Source organism: Caretta caretta, chromosome 2, assembly GCF_965140235.1.
Source record: "Caretta caretta isolate rCarCar2 chromosome 2, rCarCar1.hap1, whole genome shotgun sequence".
In the NCBI taxonomy this organism is placed as follows: domain Eukaryota; kingdom Metazoa; phylum Chordata; order Testudines; family Cheloniidae; genus Caretta; species Caretta caretta.
The window spans coordinates 12,179,247-12,199,832 of NC_134207.1; the positions used below are offsets into that span (position 1 = coordinate 12,179,247).

At 46.8% G+C, this 20,586-nt stretch overlaps 1 protein-coding gene across 1 annotated transcript in view; it reads left to right on the forward strand.

The window, feature by feature from the left end:
• Positions 1 to 14,522, forward strand: part of COL22A1 (collagen type XXII alpha 1 chain) — a 327,228-nt gene extending 312,706 nt beyond the window's left edge. Inside the window, exons 56-64 of the mRNA XM_048837254.2 lie at positions 1,201 to 1,254; positions 2,633 to 2,704; positions 4,539 to 4,574; positions 4,839 to 4,883; positions 5,197 to 5,376; positions 8,937 to 9,003; positions 10,593 to 10,775; positions 12,605 to 12,682; positions 14,083 to 14,522. Of these exons, the coding sequence (XP_048693211.2) occupies positions 1,201 to 1,254; positions 2,633 to 2,704; positions 4,539 to 4,574; positions 4,839 to 4,883; positions 5,197 to 5,376; positions 8,937 to 9,003; positions 10,593 to 10,775; positions 12,605 to 12,682; positions 14,083 to 14,270 (903 nt within the window). The 3' untranslated portion in view covers positions 14,271 to 14,522. The remainder of the gene's footprint in view (positions 1 to 1,200; positions 1,255 to 2,632; positions 2,705 to 4,538; positions 4,575 to 4,838; positions 4,884 to 5,196; positions 5,377 to 8,936; positions 9,004 to 10,592; positions 10,776 to 12,604; positions 12,683 to 14,082) is intronic.
• The last annotated feature ends 6,064 nt before the right edge of the window (positions 14,523 to 20,586 follow it).

A 20,586-nucleotide genomic window follows, 5' to 3' on the forward strand; every position in this document is an offset into this window, starting at 1 on the left:
AGAGAGGAGAAGCCCTTTTTTTCTCCAGTGGGATGGTGTTTCTGTTATGGGGGATATGAGACCAGGGTGCTGATTAGGGCTAGTTGGGAATTTTTTGATGAAACATTTTTTCACTGAAAGATGCTGATTAGTCAATGAAATGCAGATTTCATTTGTCAAAATGCCTGACTCTGAAAAAGGTTTAGGAAGAAAACATTTTTCGGTTGTTGAAACATCCTGTTTTGAGATTGTTGAACCAAAAAGTTTTGGGGGGGTTTTATTTGAAACTTTTCATTTCAAAATGTAATTAAATTTATACTAAAAAAAGAAATCAGCTTAAAAGTGAAACAAAATATGTCGATTGACCCTAACCAATTTTGGGGGGCAGTTTTTGGTTTGCAACAATTTTTGGTGCTTGAATTTTTTTGTAAGAGGAGAGGCCAAACCCTTATCTCTGAAGTTACATTCTGCTTCCTCTGGAACTTCTCTTTGATGGATGTGAAATACTGGGAGAAGATTTTCTTACTCTCCATCCTGAACTAACTCATGTGCCATTTTGCTGCATGCTGTTGAACGGCGGCTGCATTTTCGTCCAGAGGTGGCTGCTTTTCAGCGGTGACCCAAGTGATCTCTGAGTGGAGAATGTAGGGAGAATGTCAGAGCTGCGTATTTACACGTTGATCCCAGAGGAGAACTGTGCTTGTGGTTTGTAAAGTCTGAGCACCAGGGATCCTAGGATGAGAGGTATCATATAAGTATTCCTCATCCGTACTATTCAAGCTTTGAGCAGGGGGTTGGACTAGATGACCTCCTGAGGGCCCTTCCAACCCTGATATTCTATGATAAGGTGGCAACATAAGATTGACAGGCGCTCACATCCCTCTCTGTGATTACTACCTGTTATCACCAATAAATGATTTGTACTCTCTTTTTAACCATTTATTAGGCTTTAGCTACTAGACATGTATTATTGCCTATTACCAAATTCTGTCCTAATCAGGCTAAGGGTTACGTCTAGCCACCTGACCAGAGTTATCTCATGTGCCCATCACCATAGTATCGGGGCACCACACTAGAGGCTGGGTGCCAGTGTCCTGGAGGCAGTGGGGAAGACCTTTCTGGGAAAGATCCTGCACTCTCTGGGAAAAATGTATAGCCACAAAGAAGCTCTGAGTTGTATCCTTTTTTATTCCAAATCTGCTCTTTTCCCCCTCAATCCAGGGCAAGAATGGCTCACCCGGCGTCCCAGGGGAAGCTGGTCTTGCAGGTAACCCAGTAAGTACCACAGCCATGGACACCCACAGCGAGCCAGAGATGTTGAGACAGTTATGGGGGTAATTTCTAACCCAGCACGGAGAGAAGAGTTACATGTCGCATCCTTAAAAATGTATTAAAACCTGCCCAGTGGACGGCCTCTCAGAGGGGCCATGTGCAGCCCCACAGAGTGTAACATGGAGGCTGAGGGGCCCGGAGGAGCTGGCAATAGCCTCTGCAGAGAGGGAGGAGTAGCATTAAAGCAACTCACCCGAGGCGTTCTGGAAACCAGCAGGCAACAATTTAAAGCAAGGTCACAGAAGGGGACGGACCTCGCAGGTGCCACTTTGAATGTGAGACTAGCCTGCGAGCGTTGAGGTGCAAGAACGCCACTGAGGAGGCTTTTCTTTGTTCTGTTCCCCAAAGTTGCTCTGGGGCTCAGCAGTTAGTTATAGTAAACCATTGCGCTCAGTCCCTGTCATGAAGTGCAGGCCAGTTCCCCGTATGGTCACTGCGGCTCCTCTATCCAAACAGTATGACTCACTAGGGTTTCAGGTTCAGACAAAAGCCAAGGGTGTAACCAGTAGGAGTCAGGACCTCCCCCTCAGTTCAGTGATGTTTCCTTTGTCTTTCAAGCGTTGTAGCTTCCATGAGTAGAGATGAGGGGAGAGACATAATTTGTGGTGTGTGTGTTCTCTATTCTTATACCATTCTCCCCTCTTTGAGGAATATCTCCAGCTGGGGTTCAGCTGTTTCCATTGACAATATGTAAAGTTCTCACTCACACTCCTCTTCCTGACAAAGAATGACTGTTCAACTGGGTGATAGTCCCCTAACTTTGTCAATACCTGGCTGGGGTGCCTGTGTGTCTTTTGTATCTGAAGAACTGGTTTGGGACTGTCTTTCTAAACTTAGTAATGCCATACAGTAGAATCTTAACTTTACAGACATTGTTACCACACATATTTTACCGTGACAATAATGTTCAGCAGATTATGAGTTTTCAAATGATACCTCACAAGACATACTTTGTACAAAGTTTATCATGGTCTTGTGAAAAGGGTGAACATAGTACAGACTGTCACAAGGTCCATCAATGGCTATTAGCAAAGATGGTCAGGGATGCAACCCCATGTTCTGGATATCCCTAAACCTCTGAATGCCAGAAGTTGGGACTGGATGATTCAATAACTGCCCTGTTATAAGGCATAGTTTATTTCCAGTTCTCCAGGAACTCAGACTAATGTCCTTAGCAGTACACTGTGCAGTGACAAAACTAGAGTTTCGGGACTTGGTTTTAAGAAGAAACAGGAGGGGAAGATGAGGTAAATGAAGGCTTTTCAGAAAAGGCGATGGGGGAAGGAGCTGCTGGTGTTTATGTTTCATTTTGTTTTCTAAGGGTCCAAAAGGAAATAAAGGAGAAAATGGCAGCCCGGGACTTCCTGGCTTCATTGGGCCCCGAGGCCCTCCAGTAAGTATCTGTTTGGTGATGCAAAGCAGTTGTTATTCACCCACTGCCCGGTTTTGACTCTTGAACCTGGAGGAAGGAAAGACAAAATGTCCCTTTGTCAAGAACACATGTGAGAGCCTGGTGTATCCAGATAATTCCCAAATATCCCTCTCTCTATTCCAAGGGGCCCAGTGTATTATTTCCAAAGAGAACTATATTCTTTTCCATAGCTTACAGAAGGAGGAGAATCTCATTTGTAGCAAGGACACCTATCATAAGGCCCTGTAGATGGATGTGGCATTCATGAAGGGGCGGTTCGAATGTTTTGCACAGCGTGAGTTTGGGGTAGTCGCATTACTCACTAGAGCATTCTCCATGGGCCATGGGTATTACAGAAGAGTACATCAAGAATGTGTTAGGGTGATTAACAATATTCAGACTAATTCTTATATTCCTTTACCTAAGGCTAAAGTCCCTAGTTACCTTGAGACCGGCTGACTAAGGCTCAGCAATAGAGGTACATTGCAACTCATCCTTAAAAATATCTCCCAAAGTTATCTAACACCTGTTCTAGCAATAAAAATATCACAACCTTAAAATCCAGTGTCTTGGGCCCTTCCAGGTCTAGAGGCAAATGTCTGATCCCATTGAGAAGCTGGGAATCTCCCTTTCCCAGTTAGTTAATGTTTTTGTTTCCAACCCTGCAGTGACACAAGGTAACAGACTTTAATGACACTAGTGCAGGACTGAATCTTCCCTAGCCTGAGACTTAAGCTGGAGTAATTTTTTAGTGGAAAATAAGAGAAGGAAGAAACATTTTCCCTTGCAAGTTTGCATTATATTGTTTAAAAAAATAAATAAAGTGACTGTTAAAAGCTGCTATGGAGTTTGGGAATGTTGGAATAAGTCCCAGGTTTGGTTTGGTTGGCGGGTGATGTGACCCTCGGCATGTGATCAGTTGCACTGTTATGTAAGAAATATACCACATGCCTGTGCAACTGATTACGTGTGCTTCCAGTTCATCAGTGGTATATCAATTACACACACACCACACACAAACACACTACAAATATAATCTGGGGCCGGGGGGGTGGGGTGGGGTTCAAGGATTGGTTGTAGGTCTACACATAATCTGACCTATGGATGTTACAGACAAGTACTTTTCCAGTTCCATTCGGTGTGAGAGAATGTGCTCAGAATTTAGCAATGGCCGGTGTTATGCTGGTGTTGCCTTTTCAATCCTGTGCATCAGTGCTGCAGTAGTAGATCCCACAGAGAATGCTGAAATAGAGAAATGATCATGCTTTTTTTATTCTAATATGGTATATACAGAAGAGAAGAGAGTGGTAAATGGAGAGTGCTTTATTGAAAACTAACCGAGAATTCAGGAAACTAGCGCAAGAAAACACATGAGAGGCTGTTGAAACATTCAGAATCAAAGTGAACTGTGTGGCACCGAAAGCCAGAAACCCCTGTTAACAGTACATCCATCTCAATGCTTGCCCTGTAGGAATGACTGACTGTTTCTCTACACTTAGGAACCTTCACATAGTATGCAGTATATTTGGAGGTACACTTTGGCCATAGGAACTCTCTTTTGTTAGTATTGACTCATCTCAGTCCTGACTCACCAACCTGAAACATGACACTTGGTGACAGTATCAGAAATCCAAGGATAAATGATCGACAACATTTTCTGCTTGACTCAGCATTATCTATTCCAAATAGTGCAAGTGAAACCACCTCACTTCTGAGATAAGAATCAGGACTGGGAGTTTGTGTCTTACTTCAGACTGCTCACATTGTTGTGATATTGTCAGTGTTGTGTGTTATGTACTTTCTTTATGTCTCTTAGGGAGACTCGGGAGAGAAGGGGCCCCCAGGAAAAGAGGTGAGTTCTGTTCCCAGCTGGTTCAGAGCACGGATGGTGTCTAGGTTCAATGGTAGTCTCAGGCATGCTTACTGGGGTTGCATTATTTTGTTCTTGAGTTACTGGTTTGAAAACATTAAATAAATCTAGAGCACCCAGGGAATTGTGGCGTATACAGGACTTCATTTTCCTGAGGGCCTGGGAGGCATCACAAGGGGAAGCATCCTGTCATTAACTCCGTCCATGAATAGCTCTTGCATACTCATGTCTATTATTTCATTTCAGGGCGCTGCTGGGAAACCAGGCAACCATGGACCCAAAGGAGACAGGGTGTGTTGAGAAGTGTTATTAGCATTACTTTACTGAACTAAAATAATAAACAAAATGGATGGTTGTGGCCCAAGTGCAGCCTATTGGCTAAGTGCAGCCCACAGAGGTCTACAGTGCTGCCCCGGGCCACCCCACCGTTAGTCCTTCTACATCAGTAACACTTTGTAACGTACCCGAAGCTTCACTCAGTATATTTGGCCATGTCTGTGGTCCGAGGTGCTCCACTATGCTCAGTAACCACGCTGTGTTTCATTAGGCTGGGGAAGAAGGGACATGTTCTTCTCTGTATTGATATGCTGGTTTTGTTTCATAGGGAGATCCTGGCATCAAAGGTGACAAAGGCCCAGAGGGAGAGAAAGGCCTGCCTGGGGATCCTGGCATACCTGGCCATAAAGGCCACACTGGATTGATGGGTCCCCAAGGACCACCAGGAGACAGTGGGCAAGCTGGACCTCCAGGGCCCCCAGGACAGCCAGGCTTCCCTGGGCCCAGGGTAAGAGTGGCAGCCGTGTGCTTCCAAAGAGTCTTATAGAAACACTCCCTTGATGACATGAGAACAGCCCGACATTATTGCCTAGCTGCCTGTGAGGTGCCTCAGTTTATCCTGTAATGCTATCAACACGTGCTTCCGATGTTATGTACACATGCAACGCATGTACGGCATGATTACCTGACGCTGCTCTGAATCCACTGCACTCAAAGAAGAGATGCTGCATCTCCTGGGTGGGGATGTCTCCCACTGAACAATTTTTGAATTAAATGGCTGTCATCAACCGTAGAATTTTGCAGTTGAGGCATGAAACTGAGATCTTGGATAACTGAGGTCATTAAAATTCCCATGGTATGTTTTGCAAAAATAGAGGGAGTTAATTCAGGGGGTGTTGGCAAATGTCAGTTGGGAAAGCAAATTTTGCTGGCCTAAAGCTCCTGTTGTGAGATGGATATGATCTCTTTCACTTCCTATACTAAAATGCTGCATAGCATCGCTGTGTGGTGTTAACAGGTGCCCTGTTCCACCCCAGAGGTGGATGCATTATATTGGCAAGTGGAGTGATTAGTTTCTGGTAAAAGCTCTTTAGGATCCTTCAGGTTGAAATTTGGTGTATAAATATAAGATATTGTCAGACAGGAAAATGCACATGGAACTCTGGTCCACCAGCTTTTAGTTAAACAATGAGTTCAGTAGGATTAACAGAGTAGATATTTACACTAAGTAAGATAAAAATAAATGAAGAATATCAAACCTCATGCATCAGCACCCCTTCATAGGATCCCAGAGCTCGGGCTCTAGCCCAAGCCTGAACATCCACACTGCAATCTTACAGCCCCATAGCCGAAGCCCCGTGAACCTGAGTCACTTGACATGGGCCAGCCATGGATGTTTAATTGCATTGTAGACATATCCTGATGTGTCTAGAGTCAGGAAGAAACTCCCTACATAAGCATGTTACATCCTAATTGTCCACACAGGACTTTACACCTTCCTCTGGTGGTGGCCAGTCTCAGAGCGAGGTATGTATGCGGGCCTACCAATTTACCCTAACTGTGAGCTCAACTGTAAGGAATGGAAGTTCATGAGCTGTCAGAATAACTTATAAAAATGGATGTTGATGGAAAAAGGTGTGAAAGTCCAAACCAAAAGGCCTAGTGATCTAACTCAAGGACTATGTTAAGATCATGCCTGGTAAACAAGAACAGAGTGAGATTGAAAATCAGTGAACCAAAATTGGTATGTGGAATATTAGACCTAATTAATGGGCAAAATAATGAGGGGATATGGGCTATTCTGCCCATCACTCCCTTTTTGGGTTCTTAAAGAACGGCTTTTGGAGAAAAATTAGCTACTAGAATGAACTTCACCATTGTGGCTGCCAACCCGCTCCCCCCACTATCTTCTGGAACCCCAGACCAGACCACCTGCATCCAAATTCTGAAAGATGTCCTGACCAAACCAGGCCAGAGAGAGGGACCCAGAGGACAGCTTTGGCTAAATCCCAAATATAACTTGTGATGTGAGACTTCATCTCACGCCCTAATGTGTGCTTTTCCTTCCCTAACTTATTTTTTCTCTTTCCTATCTCTCGCTGCCTTTTCCTTCTGTCTAATAAGAGTCTGGCCTAGCTGGCCAAGACGATATTGTTTGCAGCACTGCTGTAAGCCCCGTCACCAGAAAGAGGCAGCTAAAGCAATGTCCTAAACAGCCTGATGCAGGTACAAATTTTTCGGGTCTTGGCATGGCTGAGAAGACCGTGTGCTGTGCCTGTGTTTCTTTCCAGAAGTGAGATTGCAAGTGAAAATCAACATCTGCTAAAGGGAGCAAGGGATGTTGTTAAAATGAAAGCCTGACTTAATTCTTTACATTTCAAATGCTGAAACTGTTTTTCCTTCTTCTTCTGTATCTTTAATAAAAGGTGAAAAGGATTTTAAATGGTGTATTTACCATGGTAATAAGCAGGCTTGAGGTGTCTGTATATCAAGCCACAAACCTTGTTTAACGCTGTTTAATATTGAACAGTGTCTGGGTTATGGTAACACCTTTGGCCCATATATTCCATCTAAATACAACAGAGGATACTGGACTACAGGGACCCTCGATATATTCCTGGATATATCATTGGAACCAGCTCATCAAAATTCATGAGATCATATTATATTTGAATAAATTGTTCTGTGTAACAAAAAGAACGCTCTACTAATCTAAAGTGCCTGTGGGCACCGTATTTAGAAGGGTGACAACAAATATTTGATGAACTAAATGTTTTGAGAGATTAATTCTGCCTCGAGGCTTTTACCTCATAAGTACTGAAAGTGATAGAGTCCCTCACGTAAAGAACGGGTAAATTTTAGACAAAGCACATTGTTGCCCAGCCACATGGAAGACACATGATGAAATATAGTAATGAGTTATGAATAATTAAAGCAATTAAAAGCAATGAATTTAAAAAAAAAAAGCCCTAAGAAAACAATCCGCAATTCCTTTTCAGGGCTTAGGAAGTGATCTCTACATTTTGAAAAATATTTTCTGAATCCATCAGCACAAGGCATTCTAAAAGTATGGTGATTATAATGAGGTCATTTCTATTGATACGGATGGACAAAGTCTTTACATTATGCTAAACCTGCGGCTGGAGATAGGCAGCAAAGGGACCAAATAGTCCATATTTGGGCAAGCATGTTTTTATTAAAAAATTGTAATAACATGAAATATTTTAATTTAAAAAAATGTTTAATGGGTGCTACAATCAATAATGAAGAATAAGAACTGGGGTTTCAGAAGCTTTTTATAAAACTGATGTACAGCACAGATTATACAATGTTGTGCCCTGAAATGCACCCACTTCTGGTGCAATGCAACAGCCGTTGAACAGCACACTTCACCAGCACAAAAGAGCTGGGGACAGGAAGTGAAAAAGACTGCTGCTGCTGTGGGGAATTTAGGCAGGTAGTACATAGTTACTCACGCTGTACAATTTAGAAATCGCTTTCAAGTTTCATCTGGCCAGAAATCAAAAAGGCATGGAAGCCAGGAAGAAACTGTGACTTGCTTTCTGGGTGGAGTTTCATGTGAACATTCTAACTAGTTCCATTCCACGTGTGGCCAGGATGCTAAACTATCATTCCGTGTTAATGTTTATAACACACAAATCTAGATACTGGGTTTGATTGCCCCCTTGGGTGCGGGAGGGTCGCACACGGCACACACCTTTGGGGCAGCTCCTTCTCCAGGAAGAGTCCCATTTAGGAAGGTGGCAGTATTTTCACGATGGTCTTCCTGTGGGACCCACTAGGGGAAGGCAGTTTTAATCTCCACCTGATGCTCCTGGTGGTGGACGTTGTCCTGGAGATGCATTGAACCAAGAAATGCAGTCCTGGGCTTCCCAGCAGGGTGGGAATTGTAGGCAGGTTGTGCCACTGTGAGCTTCCCTTCCTGCAGGCAGATTCTTCAGCACGGGCCACTCAAGCCCACTGTTGCTTCTCCAATAACCCCCAGGTGAAGGGTGTTGTTTGCCGTTCTTGCTGTGACTATCACCACGCTCTCACTTTTCTCCCTAGGGGGACTTTCCATCACTGGAGACCCTGAGAAGACTCATCCAAGAGGAGTTAGGAAAGCAGCTAGATGGTAAGTGTCAGTACCTGGCAAGCCACAGAAACGTCGGAGGTTCCAGAAGATGCTTTGTACAGCCGACAAGCATGTGATTTGTGTCCCCACCTTTCCCAGCTGTTAAAGGGCAACTTTGAGATGGGAGCAACTTGGGAAAAGGAGGCGTGGGAAGTGAAATGGCCTTGACCGGCGTTCTTCTAGTTGCTGTTATTGAAGGTGCTCGTGTTAGTAAAAGGTCTTTCTCCCTCACGGCCCATGTTCTCCTTCTGTCCCATTGGGCACAAAGCCTGTGCTTACCACATCACAGCCCGTTGCCAGGGAAATTACCATGATATCACAAACCCAGCATTGTGACTTCACCGCGGGATCATGTGGGGAGAGAAGGTGGGTCGAGAGGGAGCAGCAAAATTATTTTGGGGGCCAATTCCTGGAAGAAAGCACAGAGGCTGTGTGAAAAGGCTGTGGGCTCAGACTAATGTGCCGGCGGCATCCAGAACACAACTGGATGGGAGAAGAAACAGCAGATGCAGCCTGCTGCTTCATGCAGTGTATATGAACTGAGGGCAGAACTATGGCCCATGCCGTGGCCACTCCCCCAACCTGCCCACAAACCTCCACCATGCTCCAGCACGGAGGGTCGCTGCAAAGCTTGGCTCCATGCCTCACAATGGAATGAAGAGTCCCATTGCATGGACTCTCTCCTGTCTGCCCTCCCCACAAACCCTGGAGCAGGGGGAACAGGGCATTTTTTTTCTGCATTTTGCTCCGTTCAGTGCCGGTGGGCAGGATTTGCCTCCATGTCAGTTAATGGTCACAGTGAAAGGAAAAGATTCCGTTAATCTTGTACATGCTTTAACACTTCTAGTGGTTTAAAAGACTTCCCTGGTGTGAAAGTCCCTTCTGTTCGGGATCAGCTAATGGAAGCCTGAGCTCCAACCTGCCCTTCCCTCCTGTGAGAGCTTTTTGTCAGGAGTTTAGTATGTTTGGGGGGGCTCCTGAGGCCTGGACTCTGGCAGCTGCCATCCCAGTGTGTGCTGGGAAAACAGGAGAAAGTGCTGACACTGGGAAATGGCACAGTCACACTTCTGTTTGCTCAGCCTTTTAGTCAGGGCCAAGGTGCCTGTGTCGGGCGTGGCTGCCCCAGAAAGAAAAGAAATCCCCTTTCCCTAGAATGAACCATGTAACCTGCCTTATCTCACATTCCATGATAGGACACTAGTAACGGGCTCTTCCTTTCAGTGGGGAAATGATCACAGTGCTACTGCAGCTGAAGGAAAGGAAATCACCAGTCCTAGAAGGCAGTAGGACAAGGAGCCATGCGGTGGGGGAGAGGAAGGAAAAGTCTGAGAGAGAGATTCAGAAAAAGTTCTTAACTGCAGGAGCAACAGAGTAGTAGGTTAAACTGGTCTAGGGTGTCGGGGAGGCACTGTCATGGCTGGTGCTGAAGAACTGTGTGGGGAAGGCAGGGTGAGTAGTGTGTTAAGCACTAAGAGTTGGGCTGAGAAAACGCGATCTTTTGTTGGCTCTATTGCCTGTGATCCCTTGGCTCTCTGTCTTGCAGAGCAGTGACTTTCTAACCTAACAAAACCACCTCTGTCTGTCCTCAGCAAAACTAGCCTACCTCATGGCTCAGATGCAGCCAGCACACGTTAAAGCACCCCAAGGCAGGCCAGGGCCTCCAGGGCCTCCCGGTAAGGAAGGGCTCCCAGGAAGACCTGGCCCTCCAGGAGAGCCTGGCCGACCTGGACAGACAGGGTCTGAAGGGCCATCAGGACCAGTGGGTCCAAAAGGTGAGTGAATCATAGAGCATATCGGGGGAGCCTGAATGCTAAGAAGTACCTGTTCCAAACCCTGTGTGCCCTGTTGTTGTGTGCTCTGAACCCCTGGGGGTTCCCAATGTTCAGTATGTTCACTGCAGCAGGGGCACATGGAGCAGCGAGAGCTGCTTTGTTCTGCTGATTTTAAAAACAGACTTCTTCATTTTCAGTATCTGCAGGGGACTCTTTTTATCAACTTTTTTTGCTTCATTTCACTAACTATGATTCTCAGAAATGTTCGGTGTAAAGTATGTCTTGAGTATTTGGACAGAGACATCCCTCATTTCAGCATCCCAGCCCGGTGTCGCGCTATTGCTTTGGGATGACTCTGCATTGCTCAGAACAACGAAACAGCAGCAGGTCAAGGTGCCTCCGGGAATTTTTTCTGCACAGTTGCTACCTGGGCACTGCATGTTACAACGCCGTGGATTTACATTCCAGCTTGTCCTGCGCTAACTCTCCGCATAACCATGCCCTTAGGTTAGACAAACAATGGCTGGAGCCTGCCAGGGTCCTGCTGGACCCCACTCTGAATCATAGAATCATAGAATATCAGGGTTGGAAGGGACCTCAGGAGGTCATCTAGTCCAACCCCCTGCTCAAAGCAGGACCAATCCCCAACTAAATCATCCCAGCCAGGGCTTTGTCAAGCCTGACCTTAAACACTTCTAAGGAAGGAGATTCTACCACCTCCCTAGGTAACGCATTCCAGTGTTTCACCACCCTCCTAGCGAAAAAAGTTGTTCCTAATATCCAACCTAAACCTCCCCCACTGCAACTTGAGACCATTACTCCTCGTTCTGTCATCAGCTACCACTGAGAACAGTCTAGAACCATCCTCTCTGGAACCACCTCTCAGGTAGTTGAAAGCAGCTATCAAATCCCCCCTCATTCTTCTCTTCCGCAGACTAAACAATCCCAGTTCCCTCATCCTCTCCTCATAACTCATGTGTTCTAGACCCCTAATCATTTTTGTTGCCCTTCGCTGGACTCTCTCCAATTTATCCACATCCTCTGACCCTCATCCCACCAAACACTTAGGAGCATGAGTAACGTTAACCTTCGGAGTAGTCTCACCGCTGTCAGTGGGACAATCCCCATACTTAAAATGAGGTGTGTGCTTAAGTGCTTTGCTGGAGCAGGGCCTGAGCGTTTAGCAAATTGCAGAATCAGGCCCTGCATGCATAGCCTGGGATGTAAACGTCATGTTATTGTGACATGACCAGTTTGCACCACAGGCCGCACTTTTGTAAAAGTGGCCACCCCCTTAGGGCTCCGTGGTGCCGTTTAGGTCCAATGCACAGAGGAAGGAGGCCATTGGCATGGTTCAGCCTGCTTGTCCATTGCAGCTGGCCTGCTTTACAGCCCTGCTAGATGATGAGCTGGGGGCCAGTGCCCTTCCTTTCCACCTCTCTGCCACACTTCATCTCAGGCAACAGGGCCCCCCCAGAGCACGTGTCAGGAGCAGACCCTCGCCTGCCCAAGGAGAGGAGTGATGAATGTGGCTGACCTTTGCACAGGGCCTTCAAAGAATGCGGCAGAGGCTCCTGGAGCTCTCCGGCCACTCAAGGGCCAGTCACAGTCTGAGCTGGGTAGGCGCTTATCCCAGCAGATATCATATATCAGCTAGGAACTGGGGAGCGAATGTACTCCCACAGCAGCAGCATTCTGCACAGTGTGTCTAAAAGTAATATTTATTTGTATTACAGTGGGGCCTCATGGCTCCAGTCAGGATTGGGGCCCCCTTGTGGCATCTTTTGCTTGTGCAGTTGACACTAACCCATTTCGGTTTTATCCTGCAGGTGAAAGAGGTGTGAAGGGTGAGAGGGGAGATCCTGGTGTTGGTCAGAGGGGTGAAATTGGTCCTCCAGGAATTCCAGGTGGGTTATTTGTTAATACTGCCAGAAGCATTGTGCCTCCTGGAATAGGCTAATTGCCAGCACTCCCAAACTTGGTGACACCAGGAGTGGCGTTGGGAACATGCCAGAAGCCGGAGGGCCACACCTCCTTTGCAGATACTTGTATTGATCCTTTTCTAGCTGAACCAAACCCCCAGATCCAAGCAGCCTCAGACATTGGGAAAGCCCCCAGCCAAACACTGTGGCTTGAGCACACAACTGTGACACTGTCATTGTTAATAGATAAACAGCATTTGCGAGTCGTAATACCAGTCATTGATCAGACCTTCTCATCACACTGCAGCTGCAAGGAGGAGGCAGCATGGTCTGTGTTTTATGACTCCATGTGCCCCATTTGGCAGCCAGGCCCCACATTGTGCTCCCTGTGTTACAGCAGCTGTGTCCTGAGGTGTGTCTGCTTCTGGTACTGCCAGGTGGGGAAATGTTCAGGGAGGGAAGTGAGCATGTTACCCGGGGTTCTTTCAACCCAAAGCTCTTGGTAACTTTTACTCTGTGCGAGGTGGTGTCAGGAAATAAATCAGGGGAGACACGGCCGTCCGACCGATAGATGGATGGCACAAACAGGACAACACAAGAGTGCTTTCGCTTAAAGCTAAACTTTATTTAGTCTCAAGCACTTACACACATGTCCGCAAGAGGTTCGTAAAACACCCCCAACCCTTGATAATTACCAAAGCTGAGTGTGGCTCTCGAGTGGCACAGCGGCAGCCCGTCTGCCGGTGGGGAACACAAGATGCATCCAGAGGGAGAGTCCGGTCCTGAAGAGTCCCACCACCTCAAACTTTTCCCCCTTATTTATACATTAGTAATAGAATGACTTGTCCCTGAAAGCAAACTTGGTAAGTAAGCAGTTTCAAGCGAGAGGTTCCTTCTGATTATCGATTAACCAGGTGTGGGTTTTTCCAGTGTTTGCAGCCTTGAGGCTCCAATAGACATTCCTGGGGTACATCCTGCTCTTCTAAGACGTATGTATCAGCAACTTCAACACAATTCTTATCAGGAAGGATGCGGGGTCAAGCTGCACTTTCCGTGGCACCCAACACCCCCCCCCCCCTTGGTTAAGCTAAGACTGCTGACTTGGCTAATTTACAGTCTGCTGACTTGGCTGCTTTTAGCAATAAGCCGTAGTGGTTTCAGGCACTTTACTGGTTTGCCAAAGTCTCCCCGTACAGGCATTGCTACGAGTGACGCGGGGAAGTGCCCAGACTGGGCATTGCCTGGAGAGATGGGGCTGAGTCAAACACCTCCACACTCGGCAGAAGGTCACCTCCAGATCCCAGCGTGGCTGTCAGGCCCCGCTCATGTGCTGTGGCCTTGCTGAGTCATACCCTGGGAATAATGGTCCTTTGTTTTCATTCCAGGCCTCCCAGGGGAACCTGGCTATGGCAAAGATGGGATGCCAGGAGCACCAGGCCCACAAGGGGAAGCTGGGGTGCCAGGCCTCATGGGCCCACAGGGACCTCCAGGAGCCAGTGGACAGTGTGATCCTTCTCAGTGTGCTTACTATGCAAGTCTGGCCACCCGGTCTGGTAATATCAAAGGGCCCTAGGCAGCCCTGGGGACTCTCTCCGGACTGGTTTCTGAAACTTGAATTCAACATGCCTACCAGGAGCTCTTGGATTGTTTCCTAGTTGCGTTTCTTTGTGGGAGGCCTTTGAGATGATCAAAGCCAACGAATGCTGCCGGTCGGTCAGATTATTATTAATTATTATTTTTTTGTTGATGTGAGAAATGAGTTTGGTTTTGTTCTCTCTAACATCAGGGCATATTAAAAAAATTAAAAATAAGTTTTTACATATAATATCAATACCTAGCATAGCCATTGTGGTTTATACAGAACCCATGTGAGTGCCAAAAGCTCTGTTCAGCTGAGTGAGTTCTTTTCCAGACTTCTAATATGACAATGTCAGTGCACTGTGACTGTGAGCAACAAGCCTTCAGGAGGGGCAAGCTGCTGAAACACATTGGGGGGGAAATGCCATGGGGAGGCTGATGAAGAGCTAGTCTCCAATGCATTCATCTCACAAGGGACAATCAGTTACAGACAACAAGTGCTGGATTTCCCAGAACAGCTGTACTAAATGTAATGTTCTCCTTGCCCATAAAGAACACAAACTTTAATCATAAATAGCCACTTGATAGGCTTTTCTGGGCATGAGCAAGGCTTTGAAAACAAGGCAAGGGAGAGCTGATGATATGAAGAGAGATTCTGTTTCCAGTATAATTGCTTTCCCCATGCCCTGTACATGTTCTTTTGTTCCACTCCAAAAGGCAAAGATTTTATTCCTGGTAACTGGGGTCTGTGCTCATACTGTCAAGGAGATGCCTCTACAAACAGCCAGCAAGTTCGTGCTCCTTGACATCTTGAGCTGGTAGAGTTCTATTCCTGCTCTGCAGTGAGGGCATGGACAACGTCCATTAAAGTTAACATAGTGATCCTCCAGGTATTGGCTGGTATTATGGTTTGTAGAAGGTTGGACTAGGTGATTATCTTGGTCCCTTCTGGCCAGAAAATATAGTATAGAATATTAGGGTTGGAAGAGACCTCAGGAGGTCATCTAGTCCAATCCCCTGCTCAAAGCAGGACCAACACCAACTAAATCATCCTAGCCCAGTGGTTCTCAAAGCCAGTCTGCCGCTTGTTCAGGGAAAGTCCCTGGCACGCCGGACCGGTTTGTTCACCTGCCGCGTCCTCAGGTTCACCCAATCGCGGCTCCCACTGGCTGCGGTTCACTGCTCCAAGCCAATGGGGGCTGTGGGAAGGGCAGCCAGCACGTCCCTTGGCCCGTGCCACTTCCTGCAGTCCCCATTGGCCTAGAGCGGCGAACCGCGGCCAGTGGGAGCCATGATTGGCCGAACCTGCAGACGTGGCAGGTAAACAAACCGGTCCGGCACGCCAGGGGCTTTCCCTAAACAAGCGGCGGACCGGCTTTGAGAACCACTGTCCTAGCCAAGGCTTTGTCAAGCTGGGCCTTAAAAACCTCTAAGGATGGAGATTCCACCACCTCCATAGGTAACCCAGAATGATCTGCAGGCCACCATTTCTGGTGATCCACAGAGACATGGGCAAAGCAGGGTAGCCTTTTGGAAGGGGAAGTAGACTGGAGTGCTGTCTTCAGTAGAAGTCAATAACACCTGCCCCCCAAATCTCGCTACTAAAACAGTGGGGTCACCTGACTGCAGAAATCGATGTACATATATAGAGAGAGAGTAAAGAATTGGGTGGGCCAGGCTGGGTTTTGAGAAGATAGTCACTTCTACAATAGATCCTTCCTCATTCTAAACCCCTGCACACACAGACACACACGGGACAGATTTTCAAATGTGATCAGCATCACCTGGGCCAGATTTTTAGAAAAAATCAGCTCTTGTGAAGGCACTTGAATGAAGTTCCCAGATTTTCAAGGGTGCTCAGCACACAGCCACTCACATTGTTCTAATGAGGGTGAGGCATTCTCCAGTGCGCTCAATGGCTGCTGGTGAGTGCTGAGCTCTTCTGAAAATCGGGGGAGGTTTTTTTGATGCCTAAATGGAGGAGGTCTCTTGAAAAATCCATCCCTAGAGCACACATTCACCTAACTGCATGTGCTTACAAGTTATTTAAACTGAACAGACGTCAGAAGCTGGGGGCATGGAGCCATCACAGACATATAACCAGCGTGCACTGTACAGACATAACGATTTTGACACATTGGATCCCTTCATTAAACATGAAACAAAAATAACAGATTTAGTACCATGGTAAAAACCTTTCCTCTGTAGACTGCAAGTGTGTCACCCTGTGCAAATAACCAGTGGGTGTCCTTTTGCTTTATAAAGACTAGTAAAAATGAAAGTATTGTGCAGCGAAGGGTTTGTTGCTTATAAGTAAGTCAAGAGAGCATATTTATTGATGCATTTCTTCACTGGCCAGCCCTCTGTAGTTCAGTCATTTATTGTCTATATTTCAACATCAAACAGGCATGTTGGTCACAGTATTTAACAGCACCATGCTGGCCAGGCCAGGCTAGGATACAATTCACCTACTCCAGTGGGAACGCTTCACACCCAAGAAAGCACTTGGTAGCACAAGACATAATTTCCAAAAGACATCATGGCATCAGCAGATCAACATCACAGAAGTCGGGCATGTTAACTGGGCCATGCTAATGTGACATTTCACTGCAGTCACTACTGTAACTCATCAGACTCTCTGTAAATCATGTCTAGTGATGTACATACCCACATGCTGTATATGGCTGACAACCAGTCAGCACTGGTTTTCACATAGTCAGGATCCTGTGCACTGGGTTAATGGGAAATGTATAAAAAGGTTCTTGTTTAACAAGATTCAGGCCATTTTCTCTCCATGGGACTATGCAGTGGAATCTAATTTTGAGGGCACTTGGAGCTTGGGAAGAGTGACTGCTTGAGCTGGGATGAGATTTTTTACTTTTCTCATGGCCTCTTGATCTTGGAAATTTGCCTGCACGTTTGCCAAGAGGCTGATGTTCTTAAAATGAGAGGCACATCTGCATCTTTCATGGCAATTAGAAGAATTGGGTGGCCCATGCACAGACCTGAAATGAGCAATTGCCCTCTGCAAAGAGCACTTAAGTAAAAAAAATAAAGCATGCACCCAAATCCCTTGCTACCTGGGCCTTACCTAGCCATCAGATTTTAAGCTAGATTCGTATTGATTTCACTCAGAGCCCCGTACACCTAGCAATGCAGAGGAGCAATTCTTTTGGCTTCTTTCCTGTTCCTATCACCACTTGCTGCAGCTCCAAAAACTCCCTTACATACATTGCTCAGTTTCAACTGTCTACTAGCTCTGTGTAAGCTTGAAAGCTTCTGTCTCTCACCAACAGAAGTTGGTCCAATAAAAGATACATTACCTCACCCACCTTGTCTTGCTGGGACAGACATGCTTCCAGCAACCCTGCATTCGAGTACTCTATCATTTAAATATAGTTTGCCATCATCATGGTGTCAGTCCACACTAGAGAGTGAGTACAACCTGGCCTCAATTCCAAAATGATGGGGTGGCTTTCATGAAAAGGGAAAACATGTAAAATATCAGTGGTTGCTTCCTATGTGGGGACAGCTCATTAATTCTGCTGGGGGACAAGGGAAAGGGTACATAGCATTAATGGCACCCTGTGAACTAGCGCGTCACTTCTTAGTAAAACCAGCCTTTTCTCCCCCTCCGGGAATAAAGCTTGTGATTTAGAAATGATGAAAGCCAGTCGAGACGGCTGGCCAGGTTGGGTCACCAGAGAGATCTAGCCCTTCCTCCCTAAGTCCATGGACACAACCTCAGTTCCTGGGAGCTATGGCCAGATGCTGTGGAGAGAAAAGCCTGCATAGAGAAGGCAAGAGTTCCAGCCTAAACTCTTTCGGCTAAATCCTGGCTCCTTTGAAGTCCATGAGAGTTTTGCAATTGGCTTCAGTGAGGTCGGGATTTTGCCCTTAGTGGCTGTTAGTTAAAAGGGCTCTTGCAAGCAACCTTTTTCTCTCCTTTAAAGGCAGTCTGCCCTCAAACTGCTAGACTCGTTCTAAGAGCGGCTGTTTCCTATTCCAGCAGCATGCCAAAAACGGCCGCTCTGAAACAAATGCGACTTAGCATAAGCCCGGCCGAGTCCATGCGCTATGAGAGCAGACTACGTGCACAATTTGATTTGGAAGGAAGAGCAGTTTGAGTCTGGTGATAAAGCCATGGTCATTGCTTGAAGGATTGGACGGGGACATATGTATCCAGACATGGCTCTGTGGGCATCAGTGTCCAAGGAGAAGATGGGGTTGGTGCTCCAGCCAAATTGCTCCCTTCCTCCCCACCTTCCCCTGGGTTGTTTCCTAATTATTTCTGTTCCATCAGCTTCAGTGAGCACCTTTAGCTCCCACCCAGGCCTTAGGACCCTTGACAGTGCCAGTGCCCCAGAGAAGGCCCCGCAGCAGCTGTAGTAAGGATTCTGGCAAATCCAAGGCCAAAAACTGCCCATTGCACATCTAAGGAAGAACAGGGACACTGTATTGGAGTGATGGGGCTCAGGTCCAACCTGCGCTGAGTGACCGGAGGCACCCCAGTATCACTCCAGTGTCCCTTTAGCTAGGGGGCCCCAGGTGGTTACCTGTTTGGCCTGTGCCTGAAGGTGCCCTGCTGGAAGACACCTAGGGGGAGACCTAAAAGGGAAGCTCTGCCAGCATCTGGTTTTCAGATCCGTGGAATTTGGCTTATAAACCTTGACTGTGTCCTAATAAGCATCCATGCGCTGGCCATTAAGGCACTGAAGAGTGAAAGGGGAGCCCCTGCGGGTTCCTTTCTCATTCTGGTCCCCTGCTCCCACCCTAAGCTGGCTTTGCGGCCACTCGGTTCCATTCCCAGAGCTTTCTGTCAAGCCGACTTCCTTCTTGCTGGTCACTGAAAGCCATTTACACAGCTCAGGAAGCAGCTCAGCCTGTCTCCAGTAGCCCAAGTACCAGAAAAGTATCATAGACAGGGAGCTTTGGCCCAGGACTGGAGCTAGAAGACCTGGGTCTGCCACAGACGCACAAAGGGCCTGATCCAGTGCCCAGGGAGGTCAACGGGGGACTGTCTGTTGACATCAGTCGCCATAGGAGCAGGCCTAGGTTGAAAATGGCTACTTAAAAGTAGGCCCCTAAAGCCTCATTGGGGCACCTAAATAATAGATTTCCTGAGGGGCTGCTTGCCCCTAGTGCCCCTGGGGAGAGCGCTTAGGCCCCAGTTCTGCTAAAACCTATGCCTGTGGTTTTCTTGAAGTCCATCAGGCCACTCACGGTGCTTAAAGTTAAGCAAGTGCGTAGGGGTTGGCAGGATCAGCCACTAGTTTAGGTGCCGAACGTTAGGCACCCAGCTCTGACATTTCTTGCCTTAACCTCTTGGCACCTCTAGCTCTAAACTGGGACTGGTGATACGCTCCTCAGTAAAGCGCGCTGAGATCTAGGCACGCTGCGCTCCAGCCATGTGCTAGGCTCTTACACCGTCTGCCCAGCAGGCTGGTGTTTATACTCAGGAGCGCCCCCCGCCCATGCAGTCCTGCATTACAAAAGAGGGGCCGGAGGGCTATGCTGTTTAAATAGCACTGGGGACACACACGGCATTTTATTTATATGTTAAAGGGGATGCTAAGCGTATGTGCATTTTATGGCATCAGTGCTTTTTGAAATTGTGTATAAATTATTGCGATCGTAATAAACGGGCTATTATTCCAAATTTTTTTTTTTTTTTTTGCCTATCAAATGGAAACCTCAGCATCGCCTGGGGGAGATAAATGTGTGTGTTAAATTATTTAAAGGATTTTTTTTCTGGGTTAAGCTGTTCAGCCTGAATTAGTTTTTCACTGACGCTTTAGTTGTTGTTCAATTATTTTCCCTTCCTGACGTTTGCGAATGGTTCCTTTCAATTCAGTCTCATGGTGCTATTTTACTGAGCTTATTTTTCCCCCCTTGTTGTTAATGTGGGATTATTAAACTATTTAAAGTGGACCAGCTGCTCTGCTTGTTCTTTTGGAAATGTGTGTGTTCAAAAACCAAAGAAGCCCTTTGAGAGGAGTAAACTCAATTATTTTGGGTTTTCCAACGCGACAGTGTCTAACTCGGATCCACATGCTGAGCACAAGACCAGATGGGAGGTGCCCCTGACTCTAAGACCATCGGCCTCGGTAGACAGGAAGGATGGTGCAGTGGGCAAAGTGCTAGCCTGGGACTCAGAAGACTTGGATTAAATTTTCTGTGCTACCACAGGCTTCCTCTGGCATGTCACTTGGTCTCTGTGCTTCAGTTCTCATTGGGATGATCAATACGCTGAAGATTATATCTTCTTTGGGAAGATAACTGATTTTTTAGACAAAGGAAATGCAGTCGAT